This window comes from Phragmites australis, chromosome 23 (genome assembly GCF_958298935.1).
Source record: "Phragmites australis chromosome 23, lpPhrAust1.1, whole genome shotgun sequence".
NCBI classification, from domain to species: Eukaryota; Viridiplantae; Streptophyta; class Magnoliopsida; order Poales; family Poaceae; genus Phragmites; species Phragmites australis.
The window spans coordinates 22,634,328-22,657,466 of record NC_084943.1 but is presented as its reverse complement, the minus strand read 5'-3'; the positions used below and the strand labels follow the sequence as shown (position 1 = coordinate 22,657,466).

The 23,139-nt window shown below is 43.5% G+C and overlaps 2 protein-coding genes across 5 annotated transcripts; both read left to right on the top strand.

The window, feature by feature from the left end:
• The first annotated feature begins 293 nt into the window (after positions 1-293).
• LOC133906359 (uncharacterized) lies at positions 294-2,715 on the top strand. 4 transcript variants are annotated; one of them, XR_009907761.1, is made up of 5 exons: positions 294-904; positions 1,018-1,115; positions 1,411-1,589; positions 2,368-2,571; positions 2,661-2,715. XR_009907761.1 is itself a non-coding variant. In XM_062348234.1 (4 exons), exons 1-3 carry the CDS (start codon positions 590-592, stop codon positions 1,544-1,546), a joined length of 549 nt encoding a protein of 182 aa, XP_062204218.1. In that variant the 5' UTR covers positions 294-589; the 3' UTR covers positions 1,547-1,584; positions 2,368-2,705. The 4 variants fall into 4 exon arrangements, 2 of the variants coding, with proteins under 2 accessions (XP_062204218.1, XP_062204216.1); XR_009907762.1 differs by having other exon boundaries at positions 294-917; positions 2,368-2,705; XM_062348234.1 differs by having other exon boundaries at positions 1,411-1,584; positions 2,368-2,705.
• A 2,763-nt stretch (positions 2,716-5,478) lies between these two features.
• LOC133906676 (plant cysteine oxidase 2-like) lies at positions 5,479-8,517 on the top strand. The gene is made up of 5 exons (XM_062348645.1): positions 5,479-5,921; positions 6,311-6,432; positions 6,559-6,730; positions 6,863-7,066; positions 8,090-8,517. The coding sequence occupies exons 1-5, from the start codon at positions 5,663-5,665 to the stop codon at positions 8,224-8,226; spliced, it is 894 nt and encodes a 297-aa protein (XP_062204629.1). The 5' UTR covers positions 5,479-5,662; the 3' UTR covers positions 8,227-8,517.
• Positions 8,518-23,139: the final 14,622 nt, after the last annotated feature.

The window sequence follows — 23,139 nt, the reverse complement described above, 5'->3', positions numbered from 1 at the left end:
GGCAGGGACGAAAAAAAAGTTCTGGTCCACAATTTCTACTCGATCGGATAAATTTTTGCAACTGGGCATCTCTTTCGCCACGCGAACTTATTTGTCCAATCTCACAAGCTGCAAGAACATGTCATGATCTGAGAATCCTAGCTAATTACAAGAAAGAAACCGCCATTGAAAGGGATTGCACACAACATGCGCTTTGTGAGCGAAAATTTCAACCAATCCCTTCCCATGATGGAGAAGAGAAAATTTCTCTGAGAGCTGTTGTTGCTGAAGAAGCAGGAGTTCGGCTGAGTACTTATACCAACACCTCTGTGCTATAAAAGTTCCAGCAAAGGCCAGTGCAGTAACCAGACTGAAGAAGCTAATATGTCACGGAGAGAAACAAGATTCATGGCTGGCCATGCATGTCGCCGGCGAGTGGTGCCCATCGGCGGCGAGAACCGGAGGAGGCCGGCAGAGGCAGCCTCTCTGCAAGCATGGTTCCAGCCCAGGTCCTAACTTTGCTTCTGCATGGGCCGCATCGAAGAGTGGGTGAGCCGAATCGAATCGGCCGTAATGTTATGATCCAACGGCCCGGGCACACCCATCCCAGATGGAAAATGAAACACCGACCGGGCAGCCTGCCTGCGAGCTGCCGCCGCCGTCGGGGTTGGCGTCGCCGGACACAACACCGTCGTGTCGAAGTGTGACGTCTTCACCGGAGTTCGCCTTGCCAACGCCGTCCTTGCTTGGAGTTGCGGTCCGCAAGCCCGTCTCCACCCGAGGTAAGCGCCGCTGCGTGGAGTTGGAGGGCCTCGCCGATGGTGACCACGTCCGCGCGGCCTCCACCACTTCCCTGTCCGGCACCGCCACGGCGAAGTGCGGCATCATCAACTCAAAGTGTTGCTCGGACAAAACGTCACTCAAGGTTTATGATTTCGGTTAGTTACGCATCATGCATATGGACGATGGTTTCAGTTTTGTGTTGCTCGTATATAGCGCAACGAATGACAGGATGAAGCTGAATGATTGTGCTTGTAGGCTGTTCATATCGCTGGCACGAAGGGCAAAGGTTCGACTGCTGCATTCCAGTCCAATGTCATGAGGGAGCAAGGCTACAATGTGGGTTGCTATTCTAGGTATTCTTTAGCTCACTGGCATGCTCTGTCGATCATTTGTATCTATTCCATTGTGGTAGGGGATGGGGATGCACGAAGGAAGTTATGATTTTTTTGCTTCACCAAGTTGTTAACAAGTAGGATCTCGTTTTGTAGTGAACTAGTTACAGCCTATATGAGCAATATGTAAAATGTTTACTTTCTGCGTGAAGTCATGGAATTGAAATCATATGTTCTGAATAATTGTCGAGTTCTGTTGTGTCTGTTTGAGTCTCTTCTGGATGACAAGAACTCTGTGATTCTGTTTTCTGTGCAGCCCACATCTTCAAACAATTCGTGAGAGGATTTCTGTCGGAAATAATGTCATACAAAGTACTGAATTAGCAGCATCTGTCATAACAACGGTAGGAGGGAACATCTGGCTGCTTTGGGTGGCTCCCTGCAAAGCATAGCAGTAGCAAAGTCTGGAATCATCAAACAAGGACGTCCAGTTATGTAATTCTCTTATCTTTTTTCCATCTGCATATCTACCAGGATCTAGTTTGCTCCTGTTTGTACTTTGAGCTTATAGTTATAGCCAACTTGAATGATTCTAGCACTCATTTCCCCCTTGAATTAAATGGTTGATATGGCAAGCCCTGCTCCTCACTCCTGTTCCATTCCAGGAATCGTGTTCTTTAGTTGTTACCAAGCTTAGTTGATCAGATATCTTCTTCTTGACTTTGTTCAGTGACATGAGAAAGATGTTACCTTTTCCTTGAGTCTTTCTAAAAGATTTCTAACTGTCCAGTTGTGTAATATCATCCCTGCATAAGATCTTCTATGGTATATGAGAACATGACAAGTATGTCTAAACTTGCGGGTGCTTTCCTTATTCTTGTTTACCCCCCCCCCCCCCGGTATTGATTAATTCTCAGATTTGTTGCTCTTAGCAACATTGCAGTTATTTGGTTCATAACATTGAGTTGTGTGCTACGTGATGTCTATATCAGATGTTACGTTATAGCTTGGGTGCTGTAATATTGCACCGTATGCAAGGAGCAGTATGATGAACCTCCCTCTTCCAGTATCCCCTAATTCACCTTCCTCAATCCATACCAAGCATTAGAATTTGTTCTGAAAATTCGATCTTGTAACTTTCCTTTGCTCATATTTCAACCTCGTAACATAACATACATGGTCCAAATGAGGACATTACGCTTGAGTTTTCTACCTTATACCAGCTTGGTTTCTGACCTAGATAAGCTGTAACCTGGATATCAAACATTTTCAGGTTGTGATTGATGGTCCATTTTTGGAGGATATTGAGCAAATTATTCGCGATAGAGCCTTCTTGATGCAGTCTTCCGTCATATCTGCTAGTGATCCCGGCGTCGAGAGCATTACAAAATGCATAGATTGGGATAATGGAAAACCTTATCAAAGTTGTGACATCAGCACCAAGATTTCAAATGATATACCATTGGTGAATTACATTGTAAATCTCATCCGTTTCATCTGAAACCGATAGATTCTCTTTTGTTCTCCAAAATACTCTGAGTGATTAGTGCAAACTGTCCGTTTCAGATCATGGAATTGCATGACGTGAAACTCCGGCTGCTCGGAGATCATCAGCGTTGGCTACAGGAGCGGACCCACCATGATGCAAGGGTATTCAATTGAATACCCAACTTTTTTGAAAAAATAAGTACATAGCAGCTATACTAGGTATATATATTTCTAATTAGGTCAACTTGCTTGTTTGCTGCTTCAATCCATCAAACCATCCAGCAAAACATGAGTTTAAGCTACCATCCATCCTCCACTCGGCCTATTAACTAGAAAGAGCCCACCTTCTCATACCACAGCACTAAGCATCAAAATCTCATGATCTTCATATTGTGACTGCCCAGTTCGGCGGTCGGCATTTGAGCAAAAATTTTTTGTGCAAGTTAAGGATAGTAACATCATTAAACACTTCCAAGCCATGAAGAAACTAAAGTTAAATTGTAATTTTCTTTAAGTACTTTGTAATTTCTCTTAATTACTTGAAAGTTCTCTACTCTGAACAATTTATACTTTAAAATTTACGCTGCTATGGATTTCTCGTATTTTGAATTGAACAGCTTTTTTTTAATACTGAATACCTAATCGCCAAATCTTAGGTCATATAACGGTGCATAATTTGGAGTCAAAGCTGAAGTTCAGAACTGAAGAACACGACCTGTTTTCTTCCAAATTCCGTGCAGGTCAAAGGCCCGACGTCGTACTACTGACCGAGGCGAGCATTGCCGGATGAAACTCCCGTGCATTGCCGGCTTCCTCACTGAAAGAACTATGGATAGCTGCTGCACAGGACCAGAGCATCGATTACGTGGATATAGGCACGGCCAGCGGCTGGTTCATCATCGAGCTCCGGAAAACCCACGCTGATCGACGCGCCGTTTTCGTGTGATCTGACAAAGGTTGCCTCCCAGCTACTCGAGAGCAGAGCTGACGGTGAGGCTCCCGGCTTGATCTGTGTGACAGGATCCTTGCATATTGCTGCGTCTGTACTGCAACGACTCGCTCAGCATTAGCACATGCTGATTCTCAAGGATCCCTTTCCACACACACTCATGTTGCTTTTATTTAGAGAATCTTTACAGTACACCATGATACTAGATGGTGGAGAGTATTATTGTTGTGATCTAACCGTCTATTTTAGTAAGTATTATTGTAATTATCTTGATACCCTTATGGGTAATTACGTCATTGACTGACCGGACTTCGAACCTTCGCCACCCATCATCGACCGACCAACGGAGGGTAGAAACCCTAATAAATAAAATAAACAGAATAAGTGAAAGCTTATCCGAAGAATAAACTAAAATTTTGATCTTTCCTAATTAAACATATAATTTACAAATTTATCATCGTTTTTTATTTCCAATCCTACCCTTATGATACCCATGATACTCTTTAATGATACCCATGATATTGATGGGCGATAGAGTATCATTGGGTCAATCTAAACCACCGGATAAAGAAAATGGACGGCATACACTCATTTAGGTGTACTGTAAAAGTCCTTTTTATTTATATGGGAATTAAGTTTGTTTCAAGTTTCTCATGAAATCCATGTAAATTTTTTTGCCTTCCAAAGGCCAAACATCTCCGGACTGTCATGGAGCAGAACAGTAAAGCTGGGAACAGAGTGATGATGCATGTGTGCTGCTGCTCCTGATCGAGATGGATATCTGCACTTTGGGTGGTCAACTCTTGGAGCCCAAATTCGCATGTGATACCGTGCTTATACGCGTAGAAAGCCCCTGTGATCACGTTCCACGTTGTGTGGTTGCAACTCGCGGCACACTGTTTTGTGGTGGCGCCATTGGAATCTTGCTGGCTTTTCTGCCGGTATCTCATGCTTGATAGCTTTTTTTTCCCGTACTGATAGAGATGGAATGGATGGAACGTGGGGGATGATACCTTGGCTTAGACTGATTTAGCCTTGATTGTTATTTTTAAGCACCGTAAAAGCTCATAGCTCCGAATTTAGATGGATAGGATGCACTTTTGATTATTAACCATACCACTTTTACGCTACGTAATTAGATGTTTTTGCAAATTATTACTGGTCTTGACAATCAAAGTAAACGGTGTGAAGCAAGCGAAAGTGCAGGCAGTACTTTGTTTGAGAAAAGGACAGAGTACATTGTGAACTTGCGATACCCAATGTTTTGTGAATTTGCGATACCCTATCGGTTAACGCTCTCAACTTGCGATTGAAAATATATTCCTATGTGATCTCACATGGAATTTTAAATTATGTGGTCCTACAAATCTCCAATGACCTAGATTTTTACTGTACGGGAATATTAAGAGTGACCCAGATCCATATCATTGCAACACCTTAGAATAAAATTCTACCCAGTCATGTCTCCAAGCTATTTTAGGAAAATAATTGACGACAAGAGTTTGGGAAAATAATGTTATAATTTGTAACCGAAAGGAGTAATATTTCGCAGATATGGCTGTCTAGCTGAGCCGCAAGCCAAGAACGCCACACCGACACATTCTGAAAATTCCTAATAATGGAAAATAATACCTCACCATGTTCAAATCCAGCATGAATGCAATCATGTGAAGGAAGCAGTCAGAGATGGTGACAGATGGATGGACGAAACCGATGCAATGCTAGTCAAGTCAGCCATGGCATGCGGGCCCATCTGTCAGACACACCCGGCAGTAGCCGGTAAAAAAAAAACCGTGTACCGATGATCCGGCTGGATTGGTGCCACCCTCGGTTTTGCCTGGCTTTCCGCTTCCCCGAATTGGCGATGGCGACCGTGTCTCTCTCTCTCTCACTGTCGATGGATTTGCATCGGTCCAGACCCCTTACCATGGCACAGCCCACAGTTTTGCTCCTCGTCCGACTCGTAGTCCTCAGCTGCATATAGTCGCGTGCTGCTGCTTCTTCCGAACCCCAGCTGCTTGCTTCTCATCTCGTTCTTGCTTCTTCTTCTTCAGTTCTTGGCTGCCGCGGGGCTGTCTCGCGCCAAAAGATCGGGTCTTGCAAGGCTCCTGGCTTCGTCGGCGATCGATCGATGAAGGTGGAGAGGGGCGCGGGGGGAGTGGAGGTGGAGGTGGCGGTGGCGGCGGAGGCCGAGCGCACCGCGAAGAGGAGGCGGGTGGCGGGGGGCAGGAGGGGCGGAGGAGGTGGCGTGGGGCGGCGCGCGAGGAGGAGGCGCGTTCAGGCGGATGCGGCGGCGGTGCAGCGGCTCTTCCAGGCGTGCCGCGCCGTGTTCAGGGGGCCGGGCACCGTGCCCAAGCCCGCCGAGGTCCACCTGCTCCGCGCCATGCTCGGTGCGTCCCGTCTCTCGCCGTCTCTCTAGAGTCCATGATGCGATAATCCCTTCCTGAAAGTTTGTTATGCCAACTTGTATTATCGGACACACGAACCGGCATGCAGAATTGCTGCTGGATCGGCGAGACCTTGGATCCGAATCATTTCGTGTGTTCCGTTGCATTTTACTTCATAATGTACTAACTAATTATTGCTTTTCTGCTTAATGTGTTCAGTGTGAATTGTTTAGTGAAATGCAGTAAACTAGGAAATTTTTTATTCACCATCTTGTCCTACAAAACATACAGTCTATGCCTTGTAGAATATGCATCATGCAGAATGCGCAACATGCATCTGTTTCATGCATGGAGATTTACTGACTCGGAAGTGCCGGTGATAATGTTTGCAGACAGAATGAGACCGGGAGATGTCGGTCTAAGCCCAGATCTTAAATTCTTCAGGACTAGAGATGCTGCTGAAAGAACCCCGACAATTACACACACGACAATATACAAATGTCCAGATTTTTCGGTAAGCAGCAGTGTGGAAACTAAATGAACTCTGATCAATAACAAGTCCTTCGCATGCTGTCTAAGGCTCTAAGCTGAATTACGATATCAGAGAATGATTTTTTTACTGATGTCCTTTGCTTGGCAGATGGTTATCTTCTTTTTGCCGCCAAATGCGGTCATCCCTCTTCACAATCACCCTGGAATGACGGTGTTCAGCAAACTGCTCCTCGGATCAATGCATATAAAGTCATATGACTGGGTTGATCCTGATCCTGATCCTTCGGTGAGCAGTTGTTCGTCGTCATCCAACGATCAATGTAAGCTTTTTATCGATCTATATCATCATCAGTTTGTTTTCTTTACTTTCATGCATCCTCCATGCGCAAATCCATTATCTAAAAAAATCCTCCATGTGCAAATGTTCTAATGTTAAGATCTATTTTCTGCAGTGAGATTGGCAAAACTGGTGGCGGATGATGTTTTTACAGCGCCTTGTGATACCTCAGTCCTGTATCCAACGACAGGAGGGAACATGCACCGGTTTACTGCCATCGCACCTTGTGCAATTCTCGACATTCTTGGCCCCCCTTACTCCATAGAAGAAGACAGGGACTGCACATACTACACCGATATTCCATATACACACCATTCGAGTAAGTAGTCACGTTCTGACCTCAGAAATCCGAATACTTCCTGCATCTGTTACTAGCTCTTAATCTTGATAGTAGGTGTACCATGCATACTGCTGTTTGGCATTTGAAAGACACATTGTGGCTTTAACTAGATTCGAAAGGCCAAGTTGGTGGTTCAGGGGTTTATTTTTGATAACACGCATGATATTCTTTATATGTTTGTCACAAAACTATGGACGGTTTAGGCACGACCTGCATGTTGCAACATTCTGTTAATTGTTAGTCTCTCGAAACAGTTGTTTGTTGGCATAAGAGCAGCCCACGGGATAGCGAAAGGTTTCTGTTACTTAAATAACAAGTCTTGCAACCTGCACACGTGATTAGCGGTTTAAGCACACGGTTTCGGGATCATGTGCGAGTTGGAGACTTTGAAAGTCGAAACCGCTCCTGTATATAAAAACTAGCTAAGTGCTCGTGTGTTGCAACGAAAATATAAACATTAGACGAGACGTGGTAGCATCAATCAAAACTCAGATATGGAGATGTGGATGCGCTATGGGAGCATCGCTGAATGAATATGTCGAGAGTGATGCTATAATTTGATTTTAGATGAGATCTGAAAAAGCAGAAGGAGATCATCCGCTAATTTTTCTTCTAATTAATTTATTTTCACTAGTAAAACGGATCCTATATCCGTAGTCGGTAATAAGACGGGGAGACTGGAGTATGAGAGTGAATGTCAAAAGTGAGTAAATTATTCGAATTTTAGGGATTTTTATTCGATGAGATGCGAGTAGGAGAAGATGTGACGCGGGAACTAGCTCGTTGTTTATATAGTAGAGACTAATCTAGCTTCACCCCGAAGACATTAAGCTAATTGAGACCATCGATGATGATCACACTGGTTTATTAAACATGTTCACTTATGCTGCTCATGGGATGCCAGTTACTGTCATTGTTTTCGTTCAAGTACCAGCTGCATATGAATCTCAGCAAATAAGACTTGGTGGCTTACAGATGGTTGATTTGTCTTCCTGCTTGCAGCGGCAGACGAGGGTGGTGACCTCACCGGCGTCGAGCAAGAAGGATGCCGTCTGGCATGGCTGAAGGAGGTTGACATGCCGAGGGAGCTGAAGATGTGCAGCGTCCATTACGGCGGCCCTCCTATCTCGGACAAGTGACTGCCGCCGGCCGCCGGCCGTCGCCAGTTCCCTCCGGCCGTTCCTAACTGATGCTGGGCTGATGACAGAATCGTTTAACCTTGTGAATAGCAGCAAGCAGCCATAAGCCTCTTCAGTTTGTGCATGTTATCTGTGCAAGAATGCTTTCTTGCGTGTGCAGCTGTGCGGGCATCGTTGAGATGCTTGTTTGTCCTCCTTTTAGTCTTTTCGCCCTCTCCATGTTCTGAAACATACTCTTTTTTTGTCCTGGTTAATACGCATAGCATCCATATATTTCATTTCGTTTCGTCCTCTCTGCAGTGTCATGTGTCCATGTTTCTTTCCAGTAATTTCCATCGTTCGTGCATGCATGATCTGGGGGCAACGCAAGTCCGAAACAAAAACACGCCAAATCTTCTCACGTATATCATTTCGATTCAAAAGGTGTTCGTAAACTCAGATACCATGGCCCTTGATCGCAAAAAAAATAAACTAAATACGTTCACATAATCCATACAAATAATATTAGAAGAAAATAGAAAGATTCAATGGTTTTCAACCGACCTTGCGGTTCGTCATGGAAGCGCAGGTGCTGAGGAGGTTGGAACTGGGACAACAATAAACAATCTGCAGTGAATAAAATGTCTGAGCAACAATAAACAATTAACCAAATCCTGATAAGGGTCAAGGAGATTTGAGAGAGATGTGTGCTCATCGTTGAGGACCTTCGAGCGCTGCGAGATCGCCGGATAGGGATCTGGAGCTCGGTGGATCTAGGAGGAGGTCGCCGGTTGGGGAAGTCACCAGGGGAGCTAAGGAGGTCGCTGGGGAACCTACTAGCGCTGCTTGATTTGTTGGAGGCGCGTCGGGGGCTCGTGTGGGGAGAGAAGGGGGTCCTGAAGATGGGAAAAAACGAAGTGATTTTCATTTATATAGTGAATGGTATTTTTCTTGTAAATTTGATCAACTTTGAGGGCAATATGGGAACTAAGGTCCAACAAGCTGCGAGGGAGCTACGGGAAGCACCCTCCGGCTAGCTTTTTCTCGTTTGTTCAATTTTTCTTGTTTGGGATTAAGCTTCTACGTACCAGAAGCTGCGTAAGCAGCGGGTTGGAGCCCAAACAAACACTCTCATAGTAATGTGAATGTACCACTCCTCGCAAACGGCTTGTAACACCCTAGGGCCGCCAAAAAACCTAAGATGTCACTAAACTACGCAACCTACAATTTGCTATAATAATAATAAAAAATGACAGCACCTCCTTTATAAAAATAAGTATCACGAAAGCATTAACACAGATAAACAAGATATGCAGAATATCACAATAACGGATAAAAACATCCTAACATGAACCAAAAGGAAAATATTAAGTTTAACTTCACCACCACACTTTAAACTTCAAACGTACGACTCTAAAGACTAAACTTTATTTATTATTACAGCACAATGATAAAAAAAATATAGACATGAAGTGCAAAACGTGCTGCTACATTCCCATCCCTTCACGACATGTATCAAATACCTGGAAAGAGTAATGCAAGTGTGAGATATAAATCCCAGCAAGCAAATTTGTTTTGATAAGTTATTTAAACCACAAGTTGATTAAGCATTGATTTAATACAGTTTTCTCAAGATATAAGACATGTTAGGATAGTATTAACAACATTAAAGAATAATTTCAAATAAAGATCACAACCACATGTGTAACTTCATATTTACAATAACATATAAATGTTATTAATTTCCAAGAATGCATATGAATGCAATGATATGTCTTCTTTTACATCGCACCCTTCCTCGGGTAACGTACGATGCGTACTGGTACAGTCGTGATCTTTACGACATAACTTCCAATACATATGCAAATGTAAGTGCACATGGTAGAAATATGCTGCAATTGCATTAAAGTATACTACCAATAATATTTCAACTTCATCCTCAAGTCAAATAACAATATAGCTCACAAGAATTGTAGCAACGTAAGGATAGATATAAATCAATGATTAAACATGCTTAAACATAAAGCATAACATAAAGTTCAGATCACAGTTAAATTGTCATGGTTCAGAAATAAAGGTGTAGGTGATGAAAATAACAAGTCAAAACGGTAGCAATAATATAGCTACATTTACTTGCCTTCTACCGACGATAATGGCCAACTTCAAGTGTGAGACGAAGAACCACCACCTAAACATAATTATAACTCAGCACCAACACTCCTCATAACATGCAAATACATAAAGCAAAGCGCTCATACACCCGAAACCCTCAATCAAGACATATCGACCAAAAATAGCACACACACGCATTAGTTTGACAAGAGCAGCAATACTTATCTTTTTCGTATCTATTTTTCTACCACAGATATGATAGCAAATGAATACATTTTCAGAAACTAAAGAACAAGGGCTACAACTTTCGTTGTGACGACACAATTTTCTCATGCCTCTAAGGTCTCCTAAATGATATAGCAAAACAGCTCTAGAAACCTGTCATCAATTTCAGATAGTAGCCACCCAAACCTGTTTATCTTCAAAAATACGCAACGAAAAATTCTAAACTTTTGTGGACATGTAGATAATAACACAAGCTTCAACTTTTGTATCATTCAGATCTACATAAAATATCTCTAGCAAGGCCTAATCAAGTTCTGAATTTCGACAACGAAATCTGTCAACCATTAATTGCAGAAAAGTTTAGAACAGCGTAACTAGAGCTACAACCAATGAAAAATTGCATTGTTCACACTATTGGAGAGCTTAATGAATCCTCTACAACCTTCTAGTATTCTAAAAAATTGGCTCGACAACTAAGATACCCCAAAACAGAATAGATCCAACACTGACATAAATTCGATAGAGGTACAACAGTCAGATTCAGACAGCAATATATCCTAAACCACATGGCCAAAAAATCTGAAATTTCACTGATAGCTAGGTTTCGAAGTTAGCTACAACTTTCTAGTTGATTACTTCTACATAAAAAATCATCTAGGTCGCCGAAATATCAACAACACGCACACTGCTCAATCTGCCTGCATGCAGAACACTCGGTTCGACCCCAAACCACAACTTCCCCTAACCAAAACATCTCAAACCAAGATCTACCGGCCATAATCATCAAACAAAACATGAAAAGCAGCAGGAAAATTATTACCTTAGGGCACCACAGCAAGAAAACCCCAAAATTCCTAGCTCCAAACCCCCTCTTCTCCTCTTTTCCTTGCTTTCCTTGCTGCCTTTCCCTTCCCCTTCTTCTCCTCTTCTTAACCAAATCCCAGCAGCAGCAGCCACCTTCAGCAGGACGGAGCAGGGAGTAGGGGCGCCACCAAGGGGAGGGAGAGGGGCGGCACAAGGGAGAAGGCAAGCTAGGGCTGTCGGGTGGAGGCAAAAAAAAAAAAACAGATCGGGTGGAGGGTCTTTGGTTGGTTGGAGGAGGAAGAGAGAAGGAAAAGAAAAAAAAAGGGCGCATGGGCCTAGGGGAAGGGGTTGGGCTGACCGGCCCAAGCCCAGGTTGGCTCAGCCCACTTCTTGGTTAAAACTTCTCTATTTTAAAAGAAATACACTGCTGCAATTTGCTTCAATTTCTTCTCTTTTCTTTCCCAACGAGAGTGGTTCAATACCAAAAAAATCGGAAACGATGACTTCCAATTTCTTTCCAAAATTTTAGGGCATTACACGGCTCTAGCGGAATCGCTTTTCGGTGCTATAGGAATGCGGGATCGAATCGGCTGTGGTAGATGAGCAGCAAATTTGCGGACGGGATGGAGATCCTGCAACACTGTTCATAGAGGATAATTATGGGTGGAGAGAGATTAATAGAAAGTAGGAAATAGAGAAGCGGTTGGAGATGAAAAAAATAAAGGATATTGTAATAGTGCTATAAGATGCTGTAATAATATTATAGGAGATAAATTTTTAAAGTATGTTAGAAATGACCTTAGCAAGTTAGCATTTTGGGATCATTTATACTCCTCTATGTGACAACAATGAATAACTCAGGTTTTGAAGATCTGTTATTTACTAGTGCAATAAAAATATTCCCTCATCATGGATGCCAAGGTACATAATAATCTCCATGTATAGAAGGAGCAACGGCTTCTCCTTGAGATGAGGATGAGCAATAGACTCATGAACAGATCAATCTCCTGTCGATTCAGTTTCTGAGCAATTTTCATGGCCCACGAAAGTATAATTGAACATTGCTCGATAAGATATTTTATTTTCCCTTAGGATCCTCTGTTTTTTTTTTTTGTTATTTTGAACTCACTATTTCAGAGAACCCAACAAATAGATAAGCAGATAATGAAATATGAATCATATTACAGCCTCTACATCCATGCGAAGATGTACGCAGCCGAGGCTACATATTTAATTGTAAATAATAGTTTCATTTGTATCATATTTTTGTTTGAAAAAAAGTTGCATACATGCATATACATATACATTTATGGATACCAGCGGCTATTTTCTGATTCCATCCGATTTTTACAGAAAAAAGAAGAAGATAACAGCACATTTCACTCACTTCTTCTGGACCCGCCGAGACGCTATACGTCCACGTCTCACTTTTCATGTGTTTTTTTGGTTATATTTGATGTCTTTTCCTTACTTTTCACCTCGAGATGTCATTTTCGTATTTCCCTGGTTGGCTGCCTACACAGTGATGTAGATAGATATATATCATAATCAATTATTAATTCTTTGCATTGCTTGCATAACTGAATTTCCTTTTGCTTCCGGAATGAAACTGTCGGAAGACAATTTTATTTTGCCAAGTTCATTTGCCAAGCTACAAACATGTTGCTTCTTTGTACATGTAAGCTGCAAACTCTGTACCAGAAATAGTTTATGAGTGTTCGTCTAAAAAATATAGTTTATGAGTGTTTAGATTCTTAAAGGTAATGCCCAGAGAACCAATGCAGTTTTTCTTCAGAATGATACAACTGATGAATTTAGTATGGAGATTGAGCTGCATTTTTTTTCAGACCCAAGCTTTCTGCATGCCAAGAGATTCTTAGAGTAATCCGTATGGACATTTTGCTCGACAAAAGATATATAAATAATTAAACAGATGAACTTTCCGTGCCAGTTCTTGATCTGCTTGGTACGTGCCTTTTTTTAAGGCAATGGTTGGTACATGCCATGTGACAGAGCTGCACGCAATCAAGCTGCCAGATATCAGTAGTATAGAATAATTCAGGCACATGAATTTTGTAAGATATGATAAAGCTTGTACGGCTCTACCTCTACTTGCGTTCTTCGATCGTATTATGCGTTTTATTGTTTTGTAAATAGAAAAAACAATGTTAATTTGTGCATAAACTAGGGACATATTGATTTGGAACACGCGAGTTCCACAGAATTTTATGTAAATTATTTAGTTCGTACATGAATTAGACTAGATTCACGTTTCCCAAATACAGCTGTAGAGCATGATGAATCCTAATTTTCAAGCATGCTTATTGGATAAGAATGAATTGCGTTGGCCACGTTGAATTGGATGTTGATGGATCTCTCTCTCTCTCTTTCTCAAGCCTGTAATCATCAAATGGTAGAAAATAACTTGCTAGCTTTCTTGCAACTACTCACAATCTAGGAGGTTGCATTACACGTCACCCCAAGATGACAATTGTAAGATAATGACATCTTTAGGGTATCCTGTTTTCTACGCATTTTGTTGGCACTTTTCGTTGAGTCTCTTTCTAGGAGAAAGGAGCGGCACATTAGTGTAGTTCCCTTTTGGAATAGGGGATTTATTTCCTATGTAGATTGGATTGTTTCTTATGATCTTATTTTTCAATTTCAAACAGAGCAACCCGATATGTGTTGATTGTGCATAAGAGCGACATGTTTCTAAAAGATTAGAAAATATGTATAGTCGGAATAATCGCCGACAGGGGTACGTAGAACCAAGATTGGAAGATGAGAAGGGCCAAATAAGCTGCATCATATACTTTCATTCAAAGATTAAAAGACAGGGATCAAATAACAAAGTTCTCCATAATTTCAAGGATGTAAATCAAACTATTTATGTTCTGTGGTCATGAAAAAGAAACTGTCAGGATCGCAAGAATTCAGAAGAATTAAACAGAAACGTTGCATGGAGCAGCATGTTCTTACAGAAATCTGAAGAATGGTCATGTTCCGATGGTACCTGAGCTGCGAGGCCATCAGAAATTACTCGACGAAGCAAGAGAAACATCTGCACGTGCATGAGGATGTAAAAGGCAGGTGTGTACGTATATACCTCTGTACAGCGTACAAAAATACTGTACACATTTTTCTGTCTATCGATAATTTTGGTATGTGCCTGTAAATGTCCCTGTCGGCCTCTGTCACATGGGTTTTGGCACCATTGACTAGAAAATCTTGACGTCTCCAACCACTACACCGTTCTGAGCTCCCACGGCTCCAATAAAAAATATCTTTCTTGCCCGACTTGAGGACATGTAGATTGTGATTTTGGTTGAAGAAGATGCCAACACGGCATTGCTTATGAGCCTATGGGAGTAACCAGATTCTGACCAGGTCGACACCGCTATGGATTTTTTTCTAGGGTTAATTAGATGCGTGAAATTACAAATTTGTAAGAATTAAAAAATATCATTACAATTTGGGTATTTATAATCATATCATTACAAATTTCGATCTACCACATTAATTCCATTTGGTACACTGGGGACACCTTCCAACATCCACGTATTTTTGTATGGTCTAATATGCCCATATCCCCTCTCCTCTCAGCTGTAAATATGAGCTACGGCAGGTGGGTGTAGTAATAATAATAATAATAATAATAATAATAATAATAATAATAATAATAATAATAATAATGTGAATTTTTAAACCTTTGTTCGGTTCAACGATCGGAGACCGCAGATGCAGATCTTGTCGAGATGATTCCGTTTTGCTATCTAACGTCGCGTTTGGACATTCGATGAGTCCGTGGCAAGTTCAATAAATTTAGACTGTTGGTTAGAATTAAAAAAAATAAAAATAATAAGTCTCGGTGGGATCGGCTCCCAGCCGATCCCACCTCCTTTTGTCCCGACTCGCCTCACCTAGCAGTCCCTAACCCTAGTTGCCGGTGTTCCACCGCCGTCGTCGCCTCCGGACGCTACCCCCGCCTCCCGCCATCTTGGTTGTCGGTGTTGCTACCTCCCGTCGTCGCACGCTCGGTTGCCATCACCGGCCGGTGGTGCTGGGAGGGGAGTCGGGGGAGGGCATGGGGGAGGAGGGAGCAGGGGGCTAGTCGGTCGGCCAGAGCAGGAGAAAGGGAAAGAAAAGAAAGGAAGAAGAAAATGAAAGAAAAGAAAGGAAGAAGAAAAAAAAAGAAACGTAGAAGGGAGAAAGAAGAAAGAGGAAGAAAAAGGGAGTAGGAGGCCGTCTGTGAGTTCACCAGTTTTCTTCACTGATTCGCGTTTCCGCTCCAAAGGTGATTTCTTCGTAGTCCTTAGATGCTTGTAGGAGGTTGAGATCGGTCGCACATATCTTTGGATTGGTGCGTTGTTAGCCCGGTTACCGGGTAGCACATCAACTCAAGTTGAGGCCTAACTGGTGTTGGATGCGAGTGTATATCTATAATGTGGAAGTTGTAGTTTGTGTCGTAGGCTTCCCGATGGCATTGGTGTTGTTCTTTTTTGGGTAAGGGGTTTAGACGCTTTTGGCGAAGTGGTGTTGGTGTCCTGTGAGGATTAGCCCATACGTTGTGTCCGGTTCCTCGGTCCTCGACTGAGCTAGATGAGGTTCTTGTTCGGCGTCTAGCAAGCTAGTTGGTAGATGTCTTTCCGTAGCTTTTAGTTGTCGGGTTTGTGGGGGTTTGGGATGTAGAAGCGTGTACCATCTTTTGTTTGGTTATTGCGGTGTCTTGGTGCTAATTAGGTGTTTTTTAGGTGGTGCCACTCTAGGTCGTAGCTAGAGCCCGCCTTCATCGCCGGTGAAGGCAAGTGAATGTATCGGATGGCTACGCTCTACCTGTTAATTGGTTGCCTCCATTATTTTAATTGCAATATATGCATCTAACCTGATAAACTGATTATGAGTTTGTTACCCTGTTGTTTATCTTTTAGAAGTTTACTCGATTTTTGAAGTCTTATGCATACTCTGGAAGATATCTGTTTGGTTATGCATGAAGCATGTCATACATATGCATCTCATGCATTGGAAGTTATATCATTGTCTTCTGGCCGTGATCTACTGATATAACACTGTATGTTATCCGAAAGAGGTACGGTACAACACCGTATGTTACCTGAGGAGGGATACGGCGGACACCCTTACGTTACCCGAGAATGGGTAAGGGTGAAGACGAGCATGTCATATGCATATTTATGCATTCATATGAAGTTATTTAATTTGTTCGTATCCATATCTTGCTTCTTTAAGTTGGCTTATATATGATGCGGTTGTGAAGGATTATACTAAGAGGATGTTAAATGGTAGATGTTGCTGTTGGACTTGCTTAGCCATATTTTCTCTTGATGTTGATAGTCCATCCCGCTTCTAGTTTCTATTTATAGATGATTGCTTAATCAGCTGTGGCTAAATAGCTATTTAAAGTAAATTTTCTTGCTGAGATTTTTGAATCTCACACTTGCTTTCTTTCTAGGTATCTTTTGAGGTGATTGCGTGTATGTAGGATGGGTAGCTGCACGCCGCTTGTATATTCACCTTACTCTTTTGGTTAAGCATGTTATGATGTTAGATGGTGTTGCTTTGCCCTATAATATATATATTTTTTGGTATCGTGGTGGTTTGGATGTGATCGAGGCTTGTTTCTTCGTTGCTAGGACTTATATGTTGCTAGTGTGATAACCTTTAAACCGTTATCTCTCTGTATGTGATGTTGCCAGTTACCTCTAGTTTCAGGGGAAGTGTTGCCGAAATTTCCTTTGAGCTTTGGCACCCCTGTAGGTTGGTATGAGTAGCATTTCGGGCTTGTTGTGGTCCTTGAGGTGTTACAGTTGGTATCAGAGTCTAGGCTTTAGGTCCTAGATAATTAATTCTTAAACTGACACACTTGCACTTGTAGGATGTGTTTTGGTTGCATTTTCATCGCATGCGCCTGTTTTTATAAGTATGCATGCTTATTTGTTCCTTAAGTGTTGTTGTTGTATGCTGAGCTATTGGTTCTGGTTTGTAGATGTTGTCTAAAGTTCGCGGTCGTGGAGGGCGGGGATGATGTGGTCACACTACGGTGCCAGGGCGTGGTGACGCATAGTCGGTGGCCGAGTCGTCCATGCCAACGGGTGGAGGTCAGGTTGACCTGGTTGCTGCCATAAGAGAGATGCAAGAGTGGTGATGAGGACGCTGGGGCAGGGCCAGGGTCAGGCTGCGGGAGCTGGTCGCGCCGCTTTGGCGCCCAGGACTGCTGCCACTAGGCTTGGCAGTGGGATGATGCTACAAGGCTAGGTTGGGTTGAAGCTCGACAGCTTCGACGGGTCTGGCAGTCTGATCCAGGCAGTGGATTGGTTGGCCTATATGATGAAGCAATTTGAGGCTTTTGAGGTGGGGATACATGACTATGTGTGCTTTGTGACTCAGCTGCTGAAGGGAGAGGCTCAGATATGGTGGGATAGTGTGTTGGCCTCCAGGTCTGTGGTGTTGGGTAGTCCTTGGGAGGAGTTTGTTCTACCCCACCGCTTTCCTCGACAAGATGCATATCAAGCTGGAGCATTACACTCAAGACAGGAAGTCAGTGGCTGAGTACGAGGTTGGCTTCAATCAGATCGTACGGTTTGTGCATAAATTGCATAAGGTAAATTGCATAAAAGTAAATAGCTCAACAATAAAGTAAATAGCCCAAGATATGACACTCGAAGTTTATCCTGTGATATCGGTGATTTACCGATCACCCATAATCCACATTGAGGTGAGTTCAAACTTCTAACCGCTTCTCTATCAAGTATTCAATTCTCACACGAGAAAGGACTCACACCGAGCAACTTGATCTTAAACCGGAATAGAGCAATGAACTACTCAATACCTCGATTCCACTAAAGTAACACTTTGCCGCTCCGGTAAGACGTGCTTAAAGCCCCTCACAAACACCACCGTGAATCCTTCACAATCTTCTTCGAAGGGGCTCAACGGCGCAACCACCTCCAAACCGTCTAGGAGGTGGCAACCTCCAAGAGTACCAAGTCGATGACGCTTGCTTGAAGGCTCACTAATATCCCAATGTTCAAACTCTTCAAAGTTATGCACTAGATGCTCCCACTCTTTCAAATATGCAACTACTAAGCCAAGAGAGGGAGAGAAGGAGGGCAAGTGCTCAAGTGTATTGCAGTGAAGTGCTAGTGTAAGGAATCATTCAAACAATATTCTAATTAATCATTATATTGATCATTTACTTAATCACGACTTCAATGATTAATCAGAATACCGCTCCGGTAGTCCCATAACGTGTTTTGTGTCCAAAATCGGAACACATGCCTTTACAGCATATTACATCACAACAAAGCTTAACAAAGAGCGAGCAATTAAATTATATTACAAGTTTTTAAGTATCCACAATTTCTTACAATTTACAACAAAAGAGAGCTAGGAGGAGACTGAAACTAATCAACTCCTAGACAAAAGAAACTATGCAGCAAAAACTAAAATTATAAGCAACAAAAGGATGATGGAGCTATATTTCCTTAAGCTCCATCACAAAAGCACGACCTCGAAGTAGTTACCTACTCATGCCCGTCACCACTCTCGGTGGGCGTGAAGTAGTCAAAGATCAGCTCATCCTCGCCAGTAGCACCTGAAAGAGCAGCATGAGTACGAAGGTAATCGCAAGACTTAATCCATATTGGGTACTTGTAGATAACCCAACCCCAAGGATTTATAAATTGGGATGTTAGTAAGAATACAGTCATATGGTTAAGTAAATTTATATGCAAAAGTAAAATTTGATAAAAACATGTATGAGCATCTAGACTTAACTAACACAACTATCTAACCCAGAATCATCAATTGAACATATATGTAAAAGGAACCATAGTAATAATATATGTAAAGAACCATCTCAACCTAACAACCACCTCAAACCAAACTCATAACTCTACGACTGTTGCAAATAGACAAAATCATGCTCATGACCGAGAACGTGACATTTCAAAATATTTTTACACTCTGCAGGGGTACAACTTTACCCATAATACTCGATGACCATACGGCTTGAGTGAACACACAGGTCTACCCAAGAGGGTACTCGTGCCAACCTTTTATAATAAGCCCTAACCATTTGAATCAAGCATCGCTCGGTGCGGAGCCCACTTATATTAACTCCCGGAGCAACCTCAAGTGTCTATTAGAAGCCCGCCCGCTTACACAATTGTTGTGCAAGTTCAAATGATCACATCTATAGAGGTATTCGGATTATCTTACCATTAGATCGATATGTGATAAGTACAGTAAGTGCTAGAGCCAATTGCAACAATAATCGATGCTTAAGTGACGTAAGCGGTCTACGGTGTCCGGATTCCTCTCCTGACCTACCATGGGGAACTCCACATCAGGGCAGGAGAAACACCTCTAACACCGCCCAAATCTCATCTCATCCTCACTACTCATCCAATCCACACCATCAACATAACATGGTTATCAATACGACCGTAATTTAAGCCTATAGCTCGCAAACGGAGGTTGAACCACCGCTCGACTTCTACCGAATAATCTATGCATGACTAAGCATTTCGGTTAACTTCCAAATTAGACCATCATCAAGTTAAACCCGGGTTACAAGGAGATGGATCGCCAATAACTCAAAACGGGGTATAATGCATCAACATAGGTTCTACCCATATAAGACCTGACATCGACTCAACAACATGCATAATGTACATAAAGCATATTTTATCACATTAGACACATATGATCTAAATTAATGAGAGAAACATTGCTTGAATGTATGTTCTCCAGTGCTCATCACTTCATCACCGGACCATCTGGTGCGTTATTCTCAGCCAGCCGAGCCAATGCAACTCTCTCTGAAAAATATACTCCGATGTACACATCTTCAGAGCACCGGACCTTCTGGTGAGGTTACTGCATTCTCCTCTTTATTAACAATGCTCCGGTGCATTCCTCCGGTGTGTTCAAATCAATCACCGGACTATCCGGTGAGGTCTTCTACTTCTTTTTCATCTTTGCACTATTCATTATCCGGTGTTGTCTTGCTTCCACTGGACTATCCGGTGAGGCTTTCATGCATCTGTCCCTCTTTGACAGAGATGCTCCGGTGAGTGCAAATACCTGGAGCACCGGACCATCCGGTGTAGTCATTTCTCGTAGGACTTTTTTCAATTCAACCAAACTTTATCCCGGTTTCGGTGGCTTCTTCATGTATTTCATCCATGAGACCTACTAACATATATTCTTGAAAAACATGTTAGTCCCAATGACTATATTGTCATTAATCACTAAAATCACAATCATGACTTAATAGGGTCATTTTCGCTATACCGGGTCGCCCCTGTAGGTGTACGGTGTGGTGGGACCCACCGCCTTGATCTCCCGCCAATACTAGAGGAGCGACGACACACGCGGGCTGACCAGAGGGAGCTCAGGCGCGGCCACCGCCAACACGTCGGACGGTGCCAGGGACGGTGACGAGGCGTGTGGTGGAGGCAAGCGCAGAGAACTTAGCCTCCCTAGCGCGGTGTCGCTCGAGGATTTGGCGCCAGCGCCTAGGCTTAGGCTTGCTCGTGACCGAGGAGGAGGAGGGCTACGATGGAGGTGTGAGGATGTTGAAGAAGCCCCTGGTGGGGTTGGGCCTGAAGGAGTCCCTCAATGGGGCGGACTCATGGGGCATGACGGCCACCAAAAAGGCTATGATTGTGGTTGAGGAATTTTCGACCGTTGCCCGCCACAATTAATGGCCCCTGCTCGTCGTAGCTCAAATTTTTGGTCGAAAGGAGAGGGGATAGGGGCATATTGGAACATATGGAAATACGTAGGTGTTGGAAGGTGTCTCCAGCTTAAAAAAATGGTATTAGTATAGTAGAACCAAATTTGTAGTGATATGCTTACTAATACCTAATTTATAGTGATATTTTTTAATTCATACAAATTTATAATGGTACCCATCTAATTAACCTTTTTTCTAACTCAAGACCGAAACACTGTCATTTTATATAAGAATAATACCTAGTAGTCCAACAAGAACTTCAAATAAAATAGTTTATGTCAGTGTATCAGGAACCGGGGGTCCCTGAGTCCCGAGGCCCGGCCAGCCATCCGCCACATGGCGCCATTCCACGAGGTCCCTCCTGAGGGGTGAGAAAAGCTCAAGTCCCGAGAGAAGGTGCTCGGGGTCACAATCAGTGGTTCCCGAGCACCCCAGTTCCCCGATGATCCACGGAGTCTAAGTACCGGGAAGAAAGTGCTCGGGGAGGTGTCTGGTCACCCCAAGCACCCTAGTCCCCCGATGATCAGAAGGGTTGAGTTCCGGGAGAGAGTGTTCGGGGCTATGGGCGACGGCCCCCGGGCACTCGGTTCCCCGATGATCCATACAAAGAGTGCTTGGGAGAGAGTGCTCGGGGCTGTACGTGGCAGCCCCCGAGCATCCGGTTCCCCGAAGGTTCATGCAAGAGTGCTCGGGGAGGTGAACAGTACCCCCGAGCACCCGGCACCCCGAAGACAAAGCTAGACATTCTCGAGAGAGAGTGTCCGGGGACGTGAGCAGTACCCCCGAGCACTTAGTACCCCGACGACTCAGAGAGGCCCCCGAGGGGCCTGTCGATAAGGTGTCCACCTGTCAGAGGTCCGAGGCCGCATTTAATGAGCGTGCGTGGCCTGACACATCCAACTGCTCCCGCCGCAGCGTCAGTTCCTTCTATGTTTTGGCAGAGAGGCGTGTGGTCATTAATTGCACGGGTCCCGTCCCGTATCATCCGGCTTGTCTCGGGATAACATCGCGAGGATCAAGGTGTTCCGTCTGCCGCCCTGCTGTGGCAGAGGAACAAGACAGGGCGGGCACGCCGGGCTGCTCTGAGGCTGCCCGGTGAGCCCTCTCCACGGCGCCCGTTGCCAGGGCATTTATGGTGACAGGTGACCGGGCGTGCGGCGTTTTTTCCACCCCGATCACTTCATCCAGAAGAAATGATGACGTCTTTCCCAGTCATGGCGTCTTGGAACTTGTGCCCCCCTCCTTCCCGTTCGGGGCATGACTCGGCCGGCAGGTACTTAAAAGAGCCGGCGGCACAGAAGAGAAGGGACCAATCCAAGCAATCGAATAAGTAAACAAGAGATCGCAAGCACCCAAGAACCAAGAACCGACACAAGGCACAAGGCACAGTCCCTGTCGAAGAACAAGGAGCCTGAAGCTCTTAGTTAGGCCAGTGTTCTTGTAACCAGCAACATCCTTGAGGGACTTCCTCAGGACAGTTATTGCATCCATACAGGAGTAAGGTATTACGCCCCTATGCGGCCCGAACCTGTCTAAATTCCGGTGCATTTACTTCTTCTTGCACTAGGTCATCATTCCCCACCACCGGCCGTTGCATTTACATTCACTTCCATTTATTTCTCCGACGAATTTATTCAGGATCATCCCCCGGCCGAATCTCTAAAAAGGAGTCTCTCGGGATCCCTGCGACAGAAATTAATCCTCCAACAGTTTAGTTCTTTCATAAACAAGAGAAGTTTCTGCTTTTCAAATTAGATCTAAATCATGGCATGTGCGTTTTATATCTAATTTGAAATACAAATTAACAATGCGCGTGACTTTGGTCTCTAGTCTACCATTGTACATGTATTTTACTATGACTAATCAGAATTTGTGTTTACTAATACACCTCATTAGCATCCTAATTAGACACACAACCTACCATTTGCCGAGCTATCAAAGCCACAAAAATTAACAGTTCCGAGTTTTCTAATCCGACCTGATCCTCTGCGCCCATGTTAAGACAGCACCGGCACGCCATATAAGACTCCCCT